Below are 22,410 nucleotides of genomic sequence, written 5' to 3' on the forward strand. Positions count from 1 at the left end.
TAAACAAACGCTCCAGGAGGTCGTCAAATACGCAATCGGGAATCGAAATAAGCGCAGTCTTTTAGTGGAAGTGCTGAGCGGAAGAAAACATGTAGCACGTGGACTGAGAACATGCAGTTGTGGTATGCGCCATTTCACATGGCCGTCAGGAGAACGAAAAGGAAGCGAAAGAAGTGGGAGAAGGTGAAGAAGCGGGCGAGGGCAAGAGAAGGTCAACAGGTGACATTGTGGCAAAGAGAAAGAACAACAGGAACGCGTACCGTTGAGTTCTCACGGCAGCACATCCGTCGCTGGGCATCACCACAAGGAGAGACAACAGTGTTCCGTGAGACGGTCATTGCTGTGGACTTTTCCTGTCAGCGCTGCCCAATGAGCCTCTTTCGGAGATTCAGTTTGATTTCTTCGTGCTGGCTGTACGGCAGAGACGAGTGCCTCTGAGCAAAGGGTGCAACGCAGTAGCAAGCCCACCACAGACAGTCAGTCCAGGGTACGGTCAGCGGCAACTGCCCTATGTACATCGGGGGGAGGCTCTTTCTTCACTCGATAGAGGAGGCAGTGGCCATGGTGAGAGATCTGCCCGTAGCCGACCGCGTTTCCGGCCAGGAGTTCCGGTGAGATGAGGTAACTCACAGTTGCCACAAAGGAGCACGACTAACATACTGCTTGTGCTCCCATGCAATGTCGATGCATCGCTCTGGAAAGTCCTTCAGCCGACCATTGTCCTCAATGAGAATCTTCAAGGGCCACTTTTGGTGCTCAAGAAAGCCAGTGAAACTGCGCTCGCCCTCTCCGTGAGCACCCTCTGCAATGGTGAGTACAACAAACGTGGGCGACTCCGGTGCCTCTGCTGTGGGCAGAGAGAAGAGCACCTTGAATGTATCGGGCTCCGTTGGATGCGGGGCAACGGTTACGTTGTAGCGTATTGAGCTTGACGCAAACGCCTTTGCGATGAGCTGCAGCTTTCTTGCCGCCTGCTCCTCCATGTTGTGCACAGTCAGCCGTTCCACTGACTCGAGGAGGGCAAGCGCAAAAGATAAAAATATATATAAACAGAACGATACTTCGGAAAGGCACGGTCAATGCGCAGTTCCTGCAAATCATCGAAATTGTGTGCAGCGCATTCAAGTAGACGTAGACGAGGACAAAGTAAGGCTGAGGGAGGGGTGCAGAGAGACCTGCACAAGGAGGGCACAGCTCTCCAGACATAGCCGATCAGCAAGCTTGCATACACTTGGAAACCAAACGTCTATCCTTCCAGGCTTCGCTGTCGAGTCGTCAGTAGAGAGAAGGTGCGGAATCATCAAGGGTGAAGCATACGCACTCATTCGCAAAACATGCACAACTTCTGTTGCGCTACTCGGCCTCCGTCGCACAATGGTGCGGCAGGAAAGAAGGCGAGGCGCTGGACGCGCAGGTCAGTAGCGGAGACACGCCATTTTCCTCCGAAGTGTCCGCTTGTGTTTCGAAGCAGAGCGTCGCTCGCACCATGGCGGCAGATCTTCTGAGTTGCTCACCAAGGTAGAACAGAAAGCCGGACGCAAGGGAAAAAAAAAAACATGCTCGAAGGCACACACGTATGCGTCCACGTATTGAAGAGAGAAGGAGTGAGAGAGACAAGGAGCAGTTGCAAAGCAGAAAGTAAGAGAGAGGAAAACGGCGTGGCCACCGCGTGACAAGGGAATAACTCGTAAGCAGGCGCACGCACGAATGTACATGATGCACTCTTCGTTGTCACTCTGTTCGGCGCTTGCATTCTCCGATACTATTTTTTTCTTTGCCCTGAAGAAGAAAGTGGAGGACCAAGCGTCCACCCATGCTTCGGCGTGAGTTTTTGCCGCATTGCTCCTCGAGCCTTCAATGCCCAGTCGAGACGACGACGGTCCGCTGTCGCAAGTGTGTGATTCACGAGGCGGCCCACGGCTACAGCATCTTGCGGCGTGGCTTGTTCTTTGCCAAGAAGCAGTCCAGTAAAGAGAGCACTCCTACTTCCAAACTCCCTGGCGGCGAGCTGCAGAAGCTGCGCGAGAGTGTTGCGGCGGTCTCCGTAGGCGCCGTCGAGGTAGAGTGCCGGGGAGACGAAGCCGCTGGCAAGCAACTCCTCGAGCACGTAGGCTGCCTGTGGAGCAAACGGGTGCTGCGTCTCCACGGAGAGGCAAACACCACGTAAGAAGGGAACGAGAAGCGGGCACGCCACGCCAAGCGCATGAGCGCAGGACACCGGGGAACGATCCGACTCATCGTGCTCATGAAGGAGGCTCTGAAGCACCAACGCCAAGCGCTGCTGCCTCTCATAGCCGAATCGGAAACGCACACTCGACTGTAGAAACAAACTCTTCGGAGAGATCAACAGCGATTCTGGGCGATCCAACAGCTCATACTCGTGCAGTTCTGCTGCATGGTGCAGAATGGTCGGGAAATCGAACGTGCAGTAGCTAAAGACAAAAGGGTCAAAAGAGGCCAGGAAGAATGCAGCTGTCTGAGCAGGCCGTGCAATCGGTGAAGGTGTGTCAGCCGCTGGGAGAAGCGCTGGCACCTGCTCCATCGCTGCCGCTTGCCGCTCCCCTCTCCCCTCAAAAAAATCCTTTGTGCTTGTGGCTTGCCGAGAACCTCCACACCTTCGGCGGCTCTGTCGAGCAACTGAGACACCTCGCCGCATGTCGACGATACCCAGCGTTCACGTGATACAGGCACGTCACCGAGTGAGGGCAATTGGCGCCCACCACCGTTGAAGAAATGCAGGGATGTGCAGCGCACGAGAAAGAGAAAGAGAGAGAGAGGCACATCGGCACCGCTTTCACGAGAAGGCTCCGTGCAAAACTGTCAGACAACAGCACTGGTTCAGCCACCATTCCGTGCCAGCCTGTGTCTGTTCGTTTCCCCGTTCAAGGGAGGAGGTATTCCGTCGTCAAAAGAAGATCGATGGCCGGATTCCGCAAACGAGGCGCACCAGCGCGCAAAGCGCGCAAAAACACGTGTCACGTAGGCAGGAGGTGCACGTATGAAAGGCTGAGCAAAAGGGAGAAGATAATGGGTAGACAGGTTGAGAGAGTTGAATGGAGAAGAGTCATAAGGGAGCACACAAGCTTGAAAGTTTTAGAGCGAGCATGCATCACAGGCGAGGCATCAGAGTACTCCCCAAGATACCATCCACTCTCTTCGTTGCACTACGGAAATGGGAAAGAGACGGGCACCACGACTCAGCGCTTCTGCTGCTGAAACACGTGAACGCTCGGACATGCCAAGTCGAAGTGCCCTTTCAGTGTTTTTTGTACCTGAGCACTGGAGAAAGCTGTGAGCCAGAAAAAGGCATCTGAGCCGCTGCCGACGAAGTGATCCAGCTGAGGACAAGATACGGGGGCGCTCGTATTGCGGTAACAGAAGCGTGAGGACCGCGTGGCACGCCCTCCTCTGCCACTCGTAGAGTCATTGCGGTGCGGACTAGTCACATTATGGAGCTAGGGAAATTGGTGTGCATCACAGAACCACAAAAGTAGGACAGCCCGTGGAAACAACCAGGGATACTCGGGAAGGGGGCCCCCAGCGCCAGCTGCTAGATCCGCAGGGTGCACAGTTATGGTATGCATGTGCGTGCGTGTGTGTGTGTGTAGATCCGTGCTTCGGAACCACAGGCAGAAATGGCAAGCACAGATGAATGACGACGCATGGCCTCATCTCACATGCGCCATGTTGTTGCTGTAGTCGTCAGCAGGCGCCATCTTCGTTGGAAGATCCTCAGAGAAAGAGAGAGAGAATACAAAACAGAGGCAGCTACCGAGTAGAAAACAAAGGTGTCCTCCGAGGCAGCGGTGGCGTCGCTTGTGCTTGTCAGGGCTGTCATTATCTTCTCCGAAGATACATCGCAGGCTTGCCCTGAGGAGTTCTTGGCTCATTACTCCCCTGATTTGCTCGTAGCGAGGGCCTCCAATGGCATTTTCCGGTGCGTATGTTGGTTACACTGGTGTCGCCTTGTCCTTCCCTCTCGAGTTGTTTTCTTGTTTGAATGTTTAGTTACGTCATAGCGAGTTTAAGTGTCCTCCACCAGTGTGATGCACAGAACAAGATCGTAACCCCCCACCCCACCCCGTCCATCCTGCGCACAGCAGAAGCGCAAAAGCAAACGCAGCCACCACAGCAAAACGGCTACGGCATGACGCACCCTGAGTACCTGCAGCGACCGCGTCACACCGCCCTCTTCGTAGCCGCGTCAGTACAGAGGTGATGGAGCAGTCCCGTTCTACTGGAGGTATGCGAGCGACTCATTGTGTCACAGCACAGAAGGGGTGAGGTGGGGAGAAAGGGGAAATTCTACGCAGAAGACGGAAACAGCTGTGTCTCCGCGCTAGTTGCCGGAGTGCTGCTGGAGCACTGCGTTTGCCTCCTGAATCTTGGCGAGAAGGGCAAAGTGGTCGCGCAGGACTTCAAAGATCTCCTCTCGACTCATCTCGAGCAGCATACCCGTAATCTTGGCAGCGTTGAACGACTCCACTGGCATGATACGACTGTAGAGAAGCTCACCAAGGTAGTTCTTCTGCTGCTCCGGAGAGAGGGTGTTGAGATAGTTCACGTCAATGCCGTCCTGACGCGGCTGCGGCTGCGGTTGCGGTTGCGGCTGCGGTTGATACTGCTCTCGCGGATACGTGTAGCGGTTCGGCGGACGCATGGGTTCGCCTTGTCTAGGGTGTGCATCCATGACAGGGCGGCGCATCATTGGGCCAGACATGAATTGCGGCATCCCCATGTTCGGCGGCGGCGGTGGCAGCATCATGGGCTGCACCATGTGCGGGAATGGCTGGCGTGGCCATTGTTGCGGAAACGTGTTCATTGGGGGCGCCATACGGGTCTGGTGGCGCATCGCCGCACGGCGCTGCTGAAGCAGGCGGATGCGCATATCCTTCTGCTCCGCCTGACTCACATAGAGGGGCTTCTTGGAGCTCTCTAAGGACCGGCCATTGAGTTCCCGCATCGCCGCCGTGGCGTGCTGCTTGTCTTCAAAGCAGACAAAGGCGAAACCTCTGAGGCTCCCATTGGACTCCCTCATGATGGCGCATGAGGTAATTTTGCCAAACGGCGCGAAGATCTCGCGCAGCTTGTCATCCGTGATGTCGTCAGGGAGGTGCTTCACGTAGAGGTTTCGGCCGTGGTTCTGGTAGAGGGAAGCGGTCTTCTTCCGCTCACGGTCGCGCTCACTCTTGGAGAGCGCGCGGCACACGACGAGCTTCACTGCCTCCTCCGTCAGGCCACTCTCTTCCGATTCGTTCAGTTCTGCGATTGCCTTGACGGCAGCCTCGTGCTCCTCGAAGACGGCAAGTGCAAATTTAGTCAGGAAAGGTGCGTGTTCCGCGAGAAAGAGGGAAGTCACCTTGCCAAATTTCTCCAAGGTCGTCCTCATGTCCACCTCCGTTGCAGTGGCCTTGATGTTCTTGATGTAGATGTTCCGGAAGGATTTGGCGGCCATCGCCTCGCGGTCGACACGGCGGACAAACGGGGCCACCTCAACCTCGCTATCCCCCACCTTTGCACCATTCATGTCCAGTGCGGCCTTCGCGCCGTCAGCTGTCTCGAACTGCACAAAACCATAGCCTTTCGAGTGGCCCTCCGAGTCGAGGGCCACCTTGCACGACAGCACGCGACCGCACCTGGAGAAGGCCGCCTGCAGCGCTTTGGCACTGACAGCAGCATCCAGCTTTTTAACGAAGATGTTGTTCGCGCCGCTCTTACGCTGCAGCGGATCGCGGATGGCAAACATGACGCGGATGTAGCGCCCCGGCGCAATGCCTGTGAAGTTGAGTGCGTCAATCACCTTCTCGGCATCCGCAGTAGTCTGGAAATTAACGTAGCCGTAGCCTAAGGAGCGCTGCGTTGCAATGTCGCGACAAACCTTCACGGAAACCACGGGCGCAATACTGCTAAAGAGGTTGTTGATTGCTTCCTCTGGACGAGGCAGGTCGACCGGCAAGTCGCCCACGAAGACAGAGGTGCGTTGCACTGGGGCGGCCATCTTTGCTGTGTCGGGGTGAGAGACACTAAGCGATGAGTTTTGCGTATCTCCACGTCTGTGCGAGTTTTTGACGAAGTCCCTGCCCAACACGTAAGGGTGTCCGCGTGAACGCTGCTCGTGTGCGTTCTGAGGCGAAAAGGGCGGGAAGGAACGACGTGAACTGAACGAAAGGCAGGTGAACGACGAAGCGACGGAACGGCACGGGAGAGGGAAAAACAATGGCGGCGGAGTGCTAAGTGACTCTACACGCAGAGGCAATACCGATGATCATAATAAACAAGAGATCCGAAAAGAAGGTGAAGTAAATAGTGGCGGGCGGAGGGCAAAGCCCGTGGGTGACAACACAGGCGAGGGATACGGAGAGAGTGGAAGCTGTGAAGCGGTTACTGTGAAAGGGCAAAGCTCGAGTAGAGACCATTTCACGTGCGGTGTCGAAGAGCGCACACAGATGAAAGACGTGAATCACCCTCCAACAACGCGGTTGTGCAAATTGAGCCCGCGCCCCAGGCGGCACCTCTGATTCGAGGAACACAAACGGAGAGCACTCCAATGCATGCCTGCACACTTCTTCTCGCTTACATGCATGGTGCACGATGCCCTGCAGTCTGAGCGTCCATAGTGGCTCCTTTAAAGGGTTCCCCTGTCGCAGGTAGGGTACGCTTCGCAGTTCTTAACGCGCCTCTCCTTAGTGTGGGAAATCGCGCTCGCCTATCACGTGTGCAAGCCGCGTGATAGGCTGCATGCAAAACGAAAACGAAGTGAAACCACTGTCGCCCCTCACTAACACATTGCCCAACACAAACGTAAGCTGCGCCGCTGCGCTAGAGACGTTAAAAGAAATCAGAAACAGACATGCACCGTTGCACTTTCTCTTTCCCTGATTGCCGTAAGGAGTACAACGAGGGCCACCACTACCGTACAAATGGGGCGACCCTCTTTCTCAGCTAAATCTCTGTAAATATGAAAATACACCAGTAAGCCAACGAGTTTCCAACGCAGAGCAGCGTGACAGACACAGAGCGAGTTAAGAAGGGAGGGAGACAATGGTAAGTCACGAGAGATGATCCGCATTTCGTCCGCGGAGGAGGGAAAGGGAAGGATTTTTTATGAGAGCGTCTACAGTGAGATAGGAGCACGTCACGCTGCTGACGCAAGCCCCAGAGTCACGGTTTTTATTTGGACGGCGGCTGATCGTGTCCAAGCAGCGTTGCATCGGAGGAAGGAATGTAGGAGAAGAGGTCACCAACGTTTTCGTCGCAGAGCTCGTCGAGAAACCAGAGGTCGTCCTCGAAGAGCTCAAACTCCGCATCGTCCATCTGCTCCTCGCCTTTTGCAGCGTATGACTTTGGCCTAGTAGTTATCACCGACACGCCAACGCCAGACACCGCCCCGGCCGTCCACCTCGTTGGGATGGTGCTGAGTCTTCGAAACATACCTCACGGGGGTATTATACCTACTGGTATTGCAAAATTCTGCGCCCGGCGCCGTCAACGAAAGTTTTACTGATGTAGATCGAGAGAGCGTTGATCAACTGATGCTAGAGAGAGAGGGCTGCGGCGCCGTTTCGTTCGATAAAACCGCAACTGGCACAGACGTAAGCGCCCACAGAGAGAAGGAGGTGAGGTGAGAGCGCAAAGAGAGAAATTCCAATGAACGAGGGAGGCACGGGGTGGAGCGGAGGTGGTCGGCTATGTGTACATGGCGGCAGTAAAAGTCGCAGATGCGGAGGCATCGTGCGGAAGAGATACGAGCGGAAAAAAGAAGGACAACACGCGTATGTGTCACGCAATGCATCGATGACCGAGATCGAGAGAGGAAAGAGCGCAGCCATAGTGCTTTGCGGTCTTGGATAAAACAAAGAGCACGGGATGCGTGGACAGATGTCTGCAGGAGCAAGGCGCAGCCCCACCCTGTCGCCATCCTCCTGGCATTGCAACCTGGGATTCGATGTCAAGCAGGTACCTGTTCCATCCCTGGCTCCCTTCACGCCCAGCACTGCATGAAGGTACTAGCACTAAAAGCTGCTGAACACATTAGTGCTCTTCGTTTGATTAGCGACGCAGCGAGCGAGAGAGAATCCCTCGAAGCAAACATAGCACCAACAACTCCAAATTCAAAGCACCCGTAGAGCACATCCCCCAGCACCATGGGCCAGTGCCGGCAAAGACAGATGGCCTACCCTTATCCACGCTTAGCGCAGTAAGAAGCGCGGTGGTAGGGTGCGTCGGGTAGGAAAGTGGGGCGGTTTCGCAGATGTAACACCACAGCAGATATATTTTGGCAGGTGACTCAACCATAATGTGTCGCTTTCTTTCCCAGGACGGCCAACGCCCCCCTCAGGCTCGCTTCACAAAGACAGCGTAGATGAAGTACAGAAGCAAGAAGCCCATAAAGCCAAAGACGGCGGTGTACCTCCACCCGTAGCGCCCCATTATACTCTTGACGGAGTTGACCGCCGAGTGCACGCCACCACGAGCGGTCTGGAAGGCCTTGTCGAGTGACTTGAGAAGTTCGTTTTGCTCCTCCGCCTCACGGTTCAGATGACCGGCTACCGCCTTCATATGCTTCACACTGCTGCTGAGTGCCTGCAACATCGCCTCATTCTCGCGGTGAATCTCCTCCTCCATATGCTCGTAGCGGTTAGAGGCACTGCTGGACGCCTTCGTCACCCTCGAGTTCCCGTAGAGAGACGATTGCATGGCGCTACTTCAAGTGAGAGTAACACCTCTACCGCAGCGCGGGCTGAGGTACGTGCAGTTGTGTGAGTGTGTCTGTAGGGGGGAGGGGAGGGGGGGTTGTGTAGTTTCCTCGGCTCCACTCGGCAAGCCAACCATGGGAGAGAGGTTGACTGCCACACACCGAGAACAAAGGTAAAGGCAAAATTCAGAGGGAGGGAAGATGACGGAGTAAGGGTGGTATGAGACACGACCAACCTTTCGAGGAGAGCAGTCACTAGTTCATGTGTGCTTCTCCGCGCAGAGGTGGGAGGCAGCAAGCCCTAGTCGAGGGAACGTAAAAAAAAAATGCTCTGGTGGCAGCTGGGTGTTGCGCATGGGCAGCATGGGCAGCTTGAGAGAAGTGAACACACCATGCGCCTCTCCCCACAACCCATGGGATCAAAAACCGAAGCTATACATTGCAGAGAGCGACTGAGCACGATGCTCGCACACAGCCACACCACTGGTCCGTGCACACCTATGCGTTTCGATTATCGAGCGTGTGTTCAATCGTTTGCCAACCACCACAATAGAGGAAGCCAACCCCAGTGCGACAACACAGAGAACAGCCCGTCGGTATGCACGTCACCTACAACACAGTGCCACCCTGTGACTCAGAGGAGGTAACCTTGCAGCTAGGGGTTCCCTGACCCTGGTTGCTCTTGCGTTGCTCCCTTCTTACAGATGCCAACACCAGGAGGAGCACACAGATATGACACTCAGCGGGATCACAGAGTCATGACCCACCGTGCATACGAACAGAGGTGCAAGTCGGTGTCCCCCTCCTAATACTACACATCAGAACTCCTTCGTTTTCTACTACGACTTCATCATCCGCCGAGTCCCGATGATGCGGCGCCGACTGCGCCGCTTCTTGTCGTGCTCCATACGGATGTCAATACGATACGGCCGCTTCACGTTTGTCCCCATGCCGCCCTGAAAGGTGCGAGCAAAGAAGCTGCGATACAATGCACAGCACCTGCTCAACATGATTCGCACTACATAAAAGAAGAAGAAGAGAACCGCCACACATCGCGAGAGAAGAAGAGAAGGGGGTGCAGAAAGGAAAGGAGAGCAAATACAATAGTGAAAGCGACACAGCGACTCGTGCAAGGGAGAGGCTCGGTGGCGGAGGATCCCCAGCACAACTGTCCAGTGCATCGCTTGACAGTGAGACACAGCTGTGCACTTTCAAGATGTGCGATGGAGCTGTACCGCCTCTTTGCCGACAGTGCGGTGCGTAGTGAAGAATCCACAGACTCAATCCAACAAAAAAGATGGGGGCTCGTGGCCTCGAGCCGCCCACTGCCCTTGGCTGTCAAGCGAACCTAAGCATCTCGTGAGCTCCAACGTCTCCTCCTGTTTCCGTTAGCTCCCCTACAGATTGTACCACATCGCTCTCAAGAAACACCCTTAGTGTACAGGCCTGCGTGTTGCTCTCCTTTGTTCCCCTTGCGTCTGTCACGCAGGGCTGCGGCACCACACCCTCCATACCTGCCAACGGTGCCTGAGCCACCAGGCACGCCGCATGGGGAGAACGGAGCAAAGTAACACCCTGTTCACACCATACATCGCAAGAGTCAGCAAGTGAGAGAGAGAACAAGAGCAGAATGAAAATGCACGCAAAACAAAATAATAAAAACACCACTGCATGCGTAGGCGGCGTTGTCTGCCCGCGCCTTCCTTCTTTTCGGCAGTCTGAGCAGAGCACCGTTCGATGAAAACAAATTCACGTCACCTTTGGCCCCCCACTTCCTCCAGTTCTTCCACGTGCTAGCACATCGTAGTGAGCAATTAATAGCCCAACTCACTACCATAGGTAGCCCAAAGGACTCAGAGAAGCCGCTCTTTTCATCAGGACCACTCTGCCGTAGTGTATGAGTGACGCTCCGCTCCACCCGGCCTGCCACAGGCCCATCGCCTGATTCGAAGTAGCATTCGACGCACGTTACAGCAACACGCTAACTCCATCTTCGGAACACGGCCCACACCTCGAACTCCAACGCCTACATACACACACATCGCCTCAGAGGCTGCCTCACAGGCGCGCCCATTACGCTGATCGCCGCCTGTTCCAACCTGCTAGATAATACACAGGCTCCCCACACCTGTGGAGAGGGAGAACCGGGTGAGATGCATTCGAGTAGCCTTGCCACTCTGACCATCACATGGACGGTACCAGCGCGTTCACTGCCGCAGGTCGCTCCAACGCCCACGTCATTCAAGTCCGGACTACCGGCATCAGCAGTGACACGCCGCTCTCACCCTCCCACGTCGCACGCGCTTGACTGTGCCACCACCAGCAATGGATCGACTTTGACAGGGATGGGGAACTGCTTGGCTTCACATCACACAGAGGGGGGAGGTGGTGGACACACTGGGATACTCGGCGCGAAGGTCTGCCCCCTCTCGTTACGAAGGGAGAGAATCAGAGAACAAAAGAGACACACGTTTAGCCACAAGCGCATGAGACGCCCCTTTTGTCGTTACGAGGAGCGCCAGAGAACAAAAAGGAGCCGCTTTTATCTCACAGACGCCTTCAAAATCAGCGTCTACGCAGCGCCGATGAGAAACAGTAATAACGGGCTGATCCACAACTGTGGTACGTGCCGTTTCAACATCTCGGCGACAAGCGCATCCACACGACTCTCAACGCGAGGTGGATATCAGCAGAGCAGAGGGAGGGACGAGTAGCGAAGGGGCTGCAGGACTTGCCATCAGCGTATCGGGTAACACTATAAAAGTGTGTCCGGCACATCTACGCCCGATGGTAGCAGACGCAAAAATATGTTCTGCGCATGGGCACATTTCCCTGTGCGCTCCCAGGCACCTCAAAAAACGAACAGGAGCAGTGCAGAGAGGAGGCAAAAAATACACCCACAGCCGTTGATGGGCTGGAAGCGGAACCCTGGGGACGAAGACACATATGGCAGTGCCAGTCACTTATTCCATCCTCCTCGGTGACTGCACCACAGAGAAGTAGATGTTAACCAGCGACGATCCGACGACGATGACGAGCATGCTCCAGACAAGCCACTTCGGGATGGCCGACTTCTTGTTCTCTCGCTCCTCGCGACGCTTCAGCTTCTGTTCATCAGACAGCCGCACCGGCTGTTGGCGGCTGCGGGCACGCATTTTAGCGATGGCGGGAGTGGCCATATCTTCAACGAGAGTAGACAGTCTGTGAAGATGACCAGAACGTTTATATTCGCTAAGCTGCGAGAACAAAGCAAACACAACTGATGGCGCACGCGAAGGGGAAAAAAAATGAGACGTGTTTGTGTTGCCTGAGAATAGAGACTGAGAGAGAGAGCGACGATGTGAGGAGGCGTATTTGCGTCTGCACCCGTCGCCATGTATGGCCGTGCATGGCGGCAACCGCAAAGAAGAGGCATGCGTGCAACCGCAGATGGGAGCGTAGGATTCAAGAACGGCAGAGAGAAGAAGTTGTGCACTTGCGCAGTCAAGCAAAGACATGCATTGTACTCGCCGACCATTGCGCAGTGGAAAGACAAAAGTCAACGATTGTGCTGCTGCTGGGTGCCTGAAAACTCCCCACATGTGTCATGGGGGGTTTGGGGAAAAGATGCAGCAAACAAGTTTTGCAGCCTATCCCCACACTCGCTGCTGTCCGCAAGCAGTCCTTCTGCCGGCTCACGTATTTCCTTGGCTTTTGCTGGTTCTCTTCGAATGTGTCGGGGCCCACTGTTTGGCGCCCGCGTTACTCAACGTGCGTCAATGCACACAACTTCAGAGCGGCGTCACAGACGCACAGCCGTGCGTACTCTCCTGTTCTGTAGGGCGCCACGGATCATCTGATTCGGCCGCCGTTGTCCGCGCAGCTGAGCGAAAATGGCGCAAGTCGAAGAGAGACAATTTTGCACGTAGTAAGCTGTCTTTCTCCACAACCAAGGCGGGTTTCGCACGAAGAACCTTGGCAGGATCGACACGAAAATATAAGTTGAACGGGAGCGCGAATGGCATGCGCTTGGCGTAGTCCAGGATGAGTCGTGTCGAACGCTCCTCCTCCTCTGCATTCCACCAGAAGCACGCGTTTGGGTGCACAAGGCACGAAATGTCCATGACTGGCTGCATTAGTCGGCGATTCACATCAGCAGAGCTGATGTCGCGCTCGATGTTCCGGAAGGTGCTATGCAAGATGATCGTTGGCGCGAAGGGAAGCAGCTTCGGCACCCCACGCGTGAATCGCTGCGGTAGCGGTGTCTGGAACCACGGCCTCTCGGCCCCACTCGCGCTCATCATGCGGTGTTCTGTGACTGCACCGTCCTCTTTGGGTTGCAATGAGGATGATCGCCGTGTATGAAACGCGCTGCTGTACACCTCCGGCACGTCCGGTTCGCCTATTTCGCCTGGCATCAGATGCAACGCCTGCTCTCCCCGCTCTACGGCGTACAATTCTAGCACCTCAGAGATGACTTGCTGCACAACTTCCAGGTGCAGCTCCCACTCAGCAGCGGCTTGCTCAATCTGGTGCACGGCGCGCGGATCGTCGGGGTGGACGCGAAACTCATAGCCAATCGGCGTCACCACAAATGTGCTGTGTTTTGGTGCATTCCAGATTCGTGGGTTCAGCTCAGTCGAGTTGCGGCCCACAATGGCGAAGTCGGGCTCATGACGCACCTCCACGTCGATGCCATCACGACGCGCCACACGAGACACAGAGCGGTGTGCCAACTGGAGCACCGCCGGGTTCGCCTGCTCCTTCCCTTCGAAGTACACGTCATTTGTGTGCCCGTCCTCACCACAGCGCCACCCATGCTCCACCACACCCGGGTTCAGGCACAGCTTCGTGGAGTGCCGTGTTGTATCGCGGCAGAGCACACCGCAGACCTTTGCCTCCAATGCAGTGAGTAGCACCGCCCGCTCCGCATGGTTGAGCTTCAATGGCCCACTGAATAGCTCGACGAGCTCGCTTCGCTGGAGAAACTTGAGTTCGTGCCAGTCGATGCCAAGCGCCTTGAACTGCTCCAGATGCTGCGTCAGATCAGACGCCATCCTGTATTGACGGCGTCCAACGTAGTGGCTGAGCTTCTGCAGCAAGAGTTCCAATGAGGTGAAGCGGTTCTTATCGGTGACGGTGTTGAACGAGGAACTGAGCGTCATTCGCCGCGGCAGCGCATACCGCGGATGATACGATTTTGAGGACGTCAAGGCGACATCCCGAACGGGCACTGGCGAGACCTTCGCCACACGAAACGTTCGTTGCATCTCTGTAAGGGTAGCACCTGCGCTTTGAGGCGGATGGAGCTGCAGATCGGTGAAGTTCGTAACAACTGAAACAGCCAGCAACACCACTGCAGAAGCGCCTGCGTCTTTTATTCCTCACTCCGTGGTGCGCAGCAGAACACGCATAGACACGCACCACCGGAAGCCATAACACGCAGCGAAAAGCCCGACTGGATCAGCTTCTCTCTAACGCAGAGCACCGCATTCGGGAGAAGCGATGTGTGAAGAAATAGAAAGATATGAGCTCTTCGCCTGTTATGGCCGTCGAGATCCAGCGACGCGGACCAGCAAAAGAGAGTGAGAGAGACGGAGAGGTCAGCATGAGTGGGGAACATCATTGTCACTCGTGCAGAAAAGCTAGCGAGCCCAGGGAGGTGGAGAGCAGACATGATGTGCACAACACACGACACAAATCATCGCAACTGAGGGATGGAACTCTGTCAAGGGGGTGGGAAGACCCAAAGTGGGTGCAAGGAAAAAAAAGCAGCAGTTTTGCCTTGGGTGTCTTGCGCGCAGGCAGAAGAGCAAACACTTGCGCAAACGGGCCACACGTGCGTCATATGCGCACGCCACAGAAAACGTGAAAGAGGAGGTCACAGAGGAGACGATAATGTCAACGCCCACACCCACACAAACTCACACATTGCTCGGCAAGAGCGCTCCAGTAGCGAAACAAGAGACCCCCTTTCTATGCTGCACAGAGGGCCCCTACAACTGGGCACATACAAATGCTGCTCAGCGGTGGAAAACGGAGAGGAAACAGAAGCGAATAAAGGGGGGAGAGGGGGGGGCACTCTCCTGCGTCCCGCGTATCCCTCGAAGACGAACACGCCAAACACGAGACGCAAAGAGCCACAGTCCCATCCCACGCCCCCTCTTGCACAACGGCCGAGCCCGCGTCGTCTCGGACGAGCCGTCCTGCCGTAGAATCGGGCGGCGCGCCTCACCGCCTCGCATTGCCCCTTCTTCAGATGCGTGCTGCGCGACCGGCGCCACGCAGACCTGGGCGTGGTCGTGTCCAAGCGCCTGCTCAGGGAGCGGAGGCCGTGGCTTCTGTCGTGCGGTTCGCAAGGGGTGGTCCAGGCGCTTGCCGGATGGGCCCAAGGACGAAGTTGGCCAGCTGCAGACCAGGGCCCCCTGAGAGTCCCAGCACCCCGCCTGCATGGCATGCTCCCCTCTCCGTCGCTGCAAGCCACGGCATTCCCATAGCACGACGTGGTGACGCTTCACGTGGGAGCCTGGTGGACTCGATGGCGTGACGCAGTGGGCCTCTCGCCATGCTTGCGGCACCGTGCGCCTCGGCAGTCGACACGGTCCGACGTAGGAGACGCCGCGTCTGTCACGCGCAGGCGCACGGTGGGGCTGCTCGGTGTGGCTCTCTGTGCGCCGTTGTCGCGCACCGCCCATGCCCTTCCGGTCTCCAGATGCCTTGCTCGGATGCGCTACACCACGTCAGGTGTGCTTCGCAGTGCGTGCGCACACCGCTCGCACATTCTGCATCCTGGAGCCTGGTCCAACACAACGCTACTCTCTAGCAGGCTCGCTGTCCTCATCTGCCCTCTCCATCGCTGTCGCCGCAGGCGTGTCCGGATGGCTTGCCTGCCTGTCCCGCCACAGGTGGGATGCTGGCATGAGTCGGCCGCAGCAGGGGCACACTCCAGCGTCTCCTGAATTTGCACGCCTTTGACAGGCCTGCGTGTGTCCAGCAGGGAGGGGAGGGGAGGGGGCCGCAGACAAAAATGTGCCGGCGCGCAACGAACCCATCGCTTGGCGCTCTCAGAGAGGGGAGGGCCAAAGCAGTGCGTGAAAGTGCATTCGTGGGGAACGGTCCGCACAAGCGCCGCCGCGCTCGCACGGCTCTTCGGCACGGCGCGAGACCAGAGCTGCCCGCCAGCACCAGGAGGCCGCAGCTGTAGTGTACACGGAGGGAGGCAACGTAAAAGGCCCGGATCGGTCTTTTTGTGACGCGGGCAGCAAAATTCGAGAAGTTCCCCTCCCCCCCCCCTAAAAAAAAAGAATGGGTAAAACAACCATCACGGGGGAGAAGTAACACGCGCAACAGCGCGGTGGAAAGTAGCAACGAGAGGTGATTCCCCATCGAGGGTGAGAGAGAGAGAGAGAGAGAGAACAGATTCGGAGGGAGCAGAGAAGAACAATGAGGCCAACAGAGGCTAGAGAACCCGCGGAAGGGAGACGTTCATCCAGTCGCGCCTACGTGTTCCTCCAAGCACATTCACGCATTGCCTTCTCGCCTCACCTTCCAGTAGACCTGCACTATGCGTCCTCCAGTACATGTAAGCGCACACGCACGCCTCTGGTAGAGCTCCATCGCGAAGAGTCAGAGAGATAAGGTGTGGTGACCGCTGTGAGGTGCTCCATTGCGGGAAGCCACGCAGAGGACACTTGGTGTACGGGAGGACAGAAAACGTGGCGCATGTTTTCCCAAAGAGAGGGACAACGAAAGAAGAAGCAAAAGACATCGAAAAGCAAACAAAATAACGCGGATAGGCTGTGCTGCAGAATTGAAATCGAGCCTTTTCAAGCGCTGCGCTCTCCTGCACCCCTACTTGTGGGGGAGAGATGCGTGTATGGGAGGGTGCGTGGCCGTCTGTGCGAAACCTTTTGTTTCTGCTGACTGCCATGTGGCAGCTTGTCTCCATCTGAAAACACGAAAAAAGATGACGATAACATATCTGCAGCGTTGCGCGCGTGCATCACCTTCAGTAGGCGTGCGTGAGCGAGGCATTGAGCCAGAACTTTTATCAGCACATCCCGTTTCCTCCCCCGCATATCCTTGATGCGGTCGCAGAAGGTGCACCACGTGCCATACTTCACAGACGACGCGCCGACCTCGGGCTACAGCACCTTTGCCTCGTGCAACTTGTCGTAGAACTCGTCCACTGTCTTCAGCTTGATACCGGCCTTGCGGGCGGCAGGTTCGGTCACGGTCTCCGTTGTGAGGCGCGGTGTGATGTCCACGCCGAACGCTGCCACGTCCTTCGTGTCGATGGGCTTCTTGCGCGCCTTCATGATGTTCGGCAGTTTCGGGAAGCGGGGCGTGTTGAGGCGCAGATCTGCCGCCAGAACACACGGCATCGAGAGCTCCACGACCTGACGGCCGGCATCGACTTCACGTGTCACAGTAATCTTCTGGTTCGTCACCTCCACCTTAGAGGCAAAGGTGCCCTGCGGAACGTCTAGCAGTCCGGCGAGCAACTGTGCCGTGCACCCAAAGTCACCGTCGACTGCCTGTTTGCCCAGGACCCAAATGTCTGGCTTGATCTCCTCGTGCAACTTTTGCAGTATCCGAGCAACCGCCAACGACTCCAATGATTCCTCTGCTGCCTCCGGAACGACAACGTGCATGGCTTTATCGCACCCAAGCGCCATAGCCGTGCGCAGCACCTCCTCGGCCTTTTTGCTACCAATCGTAATGGCCACCACCTCATCTGCCATTTTCTTCTCTTTGAGCTGAATCGCCTCCTCCATCGCAATTTCGTCGAACGGGTTCACGCTCATTTTCGAGTTGGCCGTTTGCACCTTGTTGTCTTTTACACGCACCTTGACCGTGTAGTCTACAACGCGCTTCACGCACACCGCGACCTTGAGGTAATTCGGCAGTGTGCGGAACATTCTGCAGTGGTCAGGAGGAATGTGAGGGAGTGATGCAATGCGCGCCTGGCGGTCTAACTCGTCCGTGTGCGAGCTTGTGGGGAGTGGGAAAGGGTTGTTTGGTGTGTATGTTTGGCGTGGCGTAGGCGGAGAATATGAGGCTGTGATGGGTCAGACCACACAACTGCGTCTGTGAGTCCAGTAAGCAAGAGAGGTGGAGAGCAACGGCGCAAAGAAATGAAGGGGAGTCAGGCGTGTATTCAAGGAAGCACTTTCATGCGGTGGTGCATCTGTCGGGGAGAGGAAGAGGTGGGGCGCAGCAAAGAGGATGCGGGTTTACATGCTCCAGCGCGTACGTAGTATGAGTGAGCGTGAGAGAGAGACAATTGGAAGAGTAGAAGAGGGAAGCGGAGAAACAACAGGACGGGCGACGTTAATATCAGTGCAGGACGTGAGGGATGGAAAGGAGCAGCAAAGATGAAGAACAATACAGGCATCGTGGAAGAGATCTGCGATGAGGGCATACGTACGTACGACCACCATACAACGCGGGACGTCCTTGCAGCAGAAGTGGCAGCGACGTCCTCTCTACAAACGATAGCGCATATTCCACATGCACGCCTTGGGACAGGCATGCCACAGACATACGCACACCACCTCGTCAGAGAACAGTAGGTGTTTTCCGAACCCCTACGTACGCCTCATGGCGAGCCCGTAGCCCCACCCTCCCCCCTTTCACAAGTAGAGAAGCGAAACACTTTGCGCGCCTAACGATTTATTTACTTCGCATCTGAGTGCGTATGTCGTGATTCAAGTGCTGGTGCACGCGAGTGGCTGAGTAGAATGCATCGTTCAGCGACAGGGCTTGATAGCGCCCCTTTACCCCCACCCCCGCGCCTCCCTTTCGCTGTGTGCGTTTAGGTGTCTGCGGGCGTGTGCGCGCGGGGGCACCACGTCACACGCCGAGGACAGCCAATAACAACACAGAGGAGGAAAGGGGAGCAGCACCGCATCGAACCACTGCTGACAAAGAACAAGAGGAACACCACACATATATGGAGTGTAAAGGATAGTGCTAAAAGACTGTGAACAAAAACCCAACTGCTCCCCCACCACCCCAAAAATAGCCTACGCCGATGACCACAAGACAGTACCACCGTCCACAGGAAATAGATGGTCGCTCACGTTCCTTCGTTTTCCTTCGCTCGCATCTGCATCGCAGGTACCACATCAAACGAGAATCCTCGTCAGAGGCAGCACGCAGAGTAGAGGAGGTAGGAGTGTTACGTCCGCTCCGCAAAAGAAACAAGGAGCACGCAGAGAAATATCGCGAGCACAAGGAAAGGCTCCACTTCGCCCCTCTTGCCGTACGACCCCCGCTTTCCACCCTTGTCAGCTTTGGCCCCATCCCACTTCTCCCACCCGCCGAAAAAATGCGCTCGGGCCCACGCAGATGGAGTAGTGCAAAGAAGCACACACTCTGCATGCGCCAGTGCGTGTGTGTGTGTGTGGGGGGGGGGGGGGGGGATTCGTGTATTCGTGCACCTTCACTTCCTCTTCAGGGAGCGCATACTGGTCTTTCCATTGAACCCTGGCTTGCGCATGCGTATCGACTTGGGCGTCACGGTAACAAGCTCATCGTCCGTCACCCATGCAGCACAGTCCTCGAAAGTGTAGCGCACCGCGCTGTAGGGGCCTCTTCTGCTGTTAGCCTTATCGTTGGCGTTTGCTCGCATGCCGCCAAGCTGCTCGTTGCGCTTGCACACGTTCACGCCTAGGTTCTGCAGCGACGTCTTCTGGTTCTCACCGATAATCTGGCCATAGTGCACCTGGTCACCAGGGAGTACGAAGAAGCGTCCCTGCGTGCCGAAGCCGGAGAGCGACCAGTCCGTCACCTCGCCATTTTCGACAGATATAAGGGCGCCAGTATCTCGTTCCGTATCGATGGCGGCCATTGGACGGTACGAGTCGAACTGGTGGTTCAGCACACCGTCACCGCCAGTGAGGGTGTGAAATTTCAGCGGCACATTCGACATGAGGCGCACTGGCATCACACATTCCATGAGGACGCGCCCATTCGACAGCGGCTCGATCTCGCCAATTTCGCCCATCTTAGAGCTCAGAAACGAAACAACGTCAGACACGAGGTTGTCTTTGAACTCCAGCAGCAGTCGCTCGAACGGCTCGCATGTCACGCCGTCGATCATGCGCGTCAGCACCCGCGGTGCCTGAATCTCAAACTCGTAACCCTCGCGCCGCATGTCTTCGATGATGACGGAAAGATGCAGCGGGCCGCGACCGTACATGATGATCTGCTTTGCGTTGAGACTCTTGAGCTGCAGAGCCGTGTTCACCATTGCCTCCCGGTCGAGCCGGCGCTGGATAAGGGGCATCTTTCCCATGGCCTCAGTCGCCTCTTTGCCCTTCCAGCTGGCCTCGCTCTCTTGCAGGACAAGGCTGTAGGTCGGGTCGTCGGGCTTCTTGTACGGAAACAATTTTACCGCGCTCTGCTTCCCAATCGTACCCCCGATCTTCAGCGGCACCTTCATCCCGATCGGCTCCTGTAGTTCGAGGATGCAGATGTCTCCGTAGCTGGCCCTCGTCACGGGCATCTTCTGCACACCGCAGTAGAGGTGAATCGACTTCACCAGGGCGTCTGTTTGCCTTTCCTCGAGCGCAACCGTGACGACATCGCCGGTTTGCACGGCGCCGTTGTAGATGCGGCCAATCGCAAGCTTCGTGCCGTTCTGCTCGTCTTCGTCGACCTGGGCGACCAGCATCTGCAGGGTCTGTTCATCCTCCGCCTTGGGTGCTGGCACAGTGCTAAAAATCGTGTCGAAGAGCGGGGTCAGGGTGCCCTCCTGCCTGGGCTCCTCGTTCATGTACCCGTTGCGCCCAGAGCCGTACAAGAACTTCATTTCGAGCTGGCTTTCATCCTGTGCTGCCTCCAGGAACAAGTCCTCGACGGCCTTCTCTGTCTTTGCGATGTTGAGGTCGTCCTTGTCGATCTTGTTGAGACACACGATGGGTCGCAGGTGGAGGGAGAGTGCCTTGCGCAGGACGTACCGCGTGCCAGGGCGGACGCCCTCCTTTGCATCGACCAAGAGGATAATGCCCTCGACCATCTGCAGTGCACGCTCCACCTCGCCGGAGAAGTCCAGGTGACCAGGTGTGTCCACGATGTTGATGCGACGCTTTCCGTTGTCTAGGACAATGGCCGTGTTCTTGGCCAGGATGGTGATGCCGCGCTCCCTCTCCTGATCCTTGCTGTCCATCACACGGTTGTGCGCATTCGCCACAGTGCCGGACTGACTCAGCATGCTATCCACAAGGGTCGTCTTGCCGTGATCGACGTGGGCAATAACCGCGATGTTGCGCACGTCCTCCCGTGTGTGCAGGCGTCGCGTTAGCGCCGCCAACACGACGACAGACGACGCAAAGAGTCGGCGCATTCCTCTCCACGAGTGCGGAGTATAGCGCAGGGCCGTTGGAGCAAACGCAAAAAAAAAAGGGGAGAGGGACCGCAGGCAGTGCGATCCGACTGATTGTCTGTGAAAACCCACGAAGGCGGCCTCGGCTGACGGTGGCAGTCTTAACACGCGCACAATGCAGAAGCGATGAAGAGCGCAGCGAAGTACGAAAGTGTGGCGACACCCTCGGATGCACGCAAGAGAAACGAGCGATGTCGTCCACGCATCGCATCACCATAGAAGGCAAAGTATCACAAAGTAAAAGAGGGGAGGAAAGAGTGCAGAGTGGAGAGAGATGAAGTAGGGTTGTCGTACCGCACTACATGCACATAGAGGGACGGTGAGGGGAGGTTGCTCTTCACAGATTCCTCCAGCTCCTCGCGTCACCACGCGCCACTCAACAAGAGGTGCACCACGAGGTCGTTACAGCCTCTCATGAGTGGGCGGGTGTATATGGCGCGAGAAAACAGAAGCAGAAGCGCACGGAAAGGCCGTGTGGCGACGTCTGTGGGCCCCCTCTAACCCTCGTACTGGGGTGCCATCAAGGTGGATGGAGGCGTTTGCTTTTTCTTTGGCTCTTGCTTAGAGGCGCACCAGGAGGAGCGGAAGACGAAGTGATGGTGCGGCACATTAGACGACAATACGACTTTAATGCGTCAGCAACAACGGAGAATGAAGAGCAACGGAGAGCGGGTGGAACGCACCACATCGAGTAGCCCCTGCAGAAAGCGTGGAAGGAGTTAAATTGCTATAGGGTGGGTGAAGCGACGGCATGTGCGCCTCTCCGCGATTATGTTTCCCATCTCTCCCTGCTCCCTCACGGTCCATAGACCACAATAGAAGATAAACAGCACCTCTTCACACCGCACACATACGCAGAGGACTCATCGAGGCAGACAGCCATCAACTAGTACTGTAGGTTCAGCATCGTCACGTCCACCATGAGCTCATTCACGGGAATCGTTTCAACGACACCATCCGGCCATGTGCGGCGCACCAGCATTCGAATTTTACGCTGCAGGAGGTCGTACTTGGCCATCATGACTGGATCTACAGCAAGCGAGCGCGGGTTTGTGCAGCGCTCCGCTATCTCCACAGAATCAAGTCCAGTCGTGGTACCAGGAAGCGACATGGCGGCACCGCTGGTGATCTGCTTGGCGCGCTCGCCGATGATGCGGGCAACTTCGAACTTGGTCAAGTACAGACCGCTGCGCCGCTCCGCAAACGGTGTCACCGCGGCGGAATGGGCGCCGACACTCTTCGCTACCTCGGCGTCAAGCACTTCGGAGCGCAGCATTGCGTACGTGCATTCGATTCGTCGATGTTTTTCCCGCCAATGGGGTCCGTGCACAAAAGCGATAGAGCA

At 56.4% G+C, this 22,410-nt stretch overlaps 8 protein-coding genes across 8 annotated transcripts; all 8 read right to left on the reverse strand.

The window, feature by feature from the left end:
* Nucleotides 1-1,762: 1,762 nt before the first annotated feature.
* On the reverse strand, nt 1,763-2,656 carry LBRM_25_0070 (conserved hypothetical protein; the record flags this gene model as incomplete). Its single annotated transcript, XM_001565462.1, has 1 exon — nt 1,763-2,656. One exon carries the CDS (start codon nt 2,654-2,656, stop codon nt 1,763-1,765), a length of 894 nt encoding a protein of 297 aa, XP_001565512.1.
* A 1,683-nt stretch (nt 2,657-4,339) lies between these two features.
* Nucleotides 4,340-5,998, reverse strand: PABP3 (putative poly(A)-binding protein 3; the record flags this gene model as incomplete). Its single annotated transcript, XM_001565463.1, has 1 exon — nt 4,340-5,998. The coding sequence occupies one exon, from the start codon at nt 5,996-5,998 to the stop codon at nt 4,340-4,342; it is 1,659 nt and encodes a 552-aa protein (XP_001565513.1).
* A 2,336-nt stretch (nt 5,999-8,334) lies between these two features.
* Nucleotides 8,335-8,697, reverse strand: LBRM_25_0090 (conserved hypothetical protein; the record flags this gene model as incomplete). Its single annotated transcript, XM_001565464.1, has 1 exon — nt 8,335-8,697. The coding sequence occupies one exon, from the start codon at nt 8,695-8,697 to the stop codon at nt 8,335-8,337; it is 363 nt and encodes a 120-aa protein (XP_001565514.1).
* Nucleotides 8,698-11,658: 2,961 nt separating this feature from the next.
* On the reverse strand, nt 11,659-11,874 carry LBRM_25_0100 (conserved hypothetical protein; the record flags this gene model as incomplete). The annotated part of the gene is made up of 1 exon (XM_001565465.1): nt 11,659-11,874. The coding sequence occupies one exon, from the start codon at nt 11,872-11,874 to the stop codon at nt 11,659-11,661; it is 216 nt and encodes a 71-aa protein (XP_001565515.1).
* A 591-nt stretch (nt 11,875-12,465) lies between these two features.
* LBRM_25_0110 (conserved hypothetical protein) lies at nt 12,466-13,839 on the reverse strand (the record flags this gene model as incomplete). Its single annotated transcript, XM_001565466.1, has 1 exon — nt 12,466-13,839. The coding sequence occupies one exon, from the start codon at nt 13,837-13,839 to the stop codon at nt 12,466-12,468; it is 1,374 nt and encodes a 457-aa protein (XP_001565516.1).
* Nucleotides 13,840-16,818: 2,979 nt separating this feature from the next.
* Nucleotides 16,819-17,595, reverse strand: LBRM_25_0120 (putative electron transfer flavoprotein; the record flags this gene model as incomplete). The annotated part of the gene is made up of 1 exon (XM_001565467.2): nt 16,819-17,595. The coding sequence occupies one exon, from the start codon at nt 17,593-17,595 to the stop codon at nt 16,819-16,821; it is 777 nt and encodes a 258-aa protein (XP_001565517.1).
* A 1,526-nt stretch (nt 17,596-19,121) lies between these two features.
* On the reverse strand, nt 19,122-21,026 carry LBRM_25_0130 (putative elongation factor; the record flags this gene model as incomplete). Its single annotated transcript, XM_001565468.1, has 1 exon — nt 19,122-21,026. The coding sequence occupies one exon, from the start codon at nt 21,024-21,026 to the stop codon at nt 19,122-19,124; it is 1,905 nt and encodes a 634-aa protein (XP_001565518.1).
* A 925-nt stretch (nt 21,027-21,951) lies between these two features.
* On the reverse strand, nt 21,952-22,341 carry LBRM_25_0140 (conserved hypothetical protein; the record flags this gene model as incomplete). Its single annotated transcript, XM_001565469.1, has 1 exon — nt 21,952-22,341. The coding sequence occupies one exon, from the start codon at nt 22,339-22,341 to the stop codon at nt 21,952-21,954; it is 390 nt and encodes a 129-aa protein (XP_001565519.1).
* Nucleotides 22,342-22,410: the final 69 nt, after the last annotated feature.

Source organism: Leishmania braziliensis, chromosome 25 (genome assembly GCF_000002845.2).
Source record: "Leishmania braziliensis MHOM/BR/75/M2904 complete genome, chromosome 25".
NCBI lineage: Eukaryota > Euglenozoa > Kinetoplastea > Trypanosomatida > Trypanosomatidae > Leishmania > Leishmania braziliensis.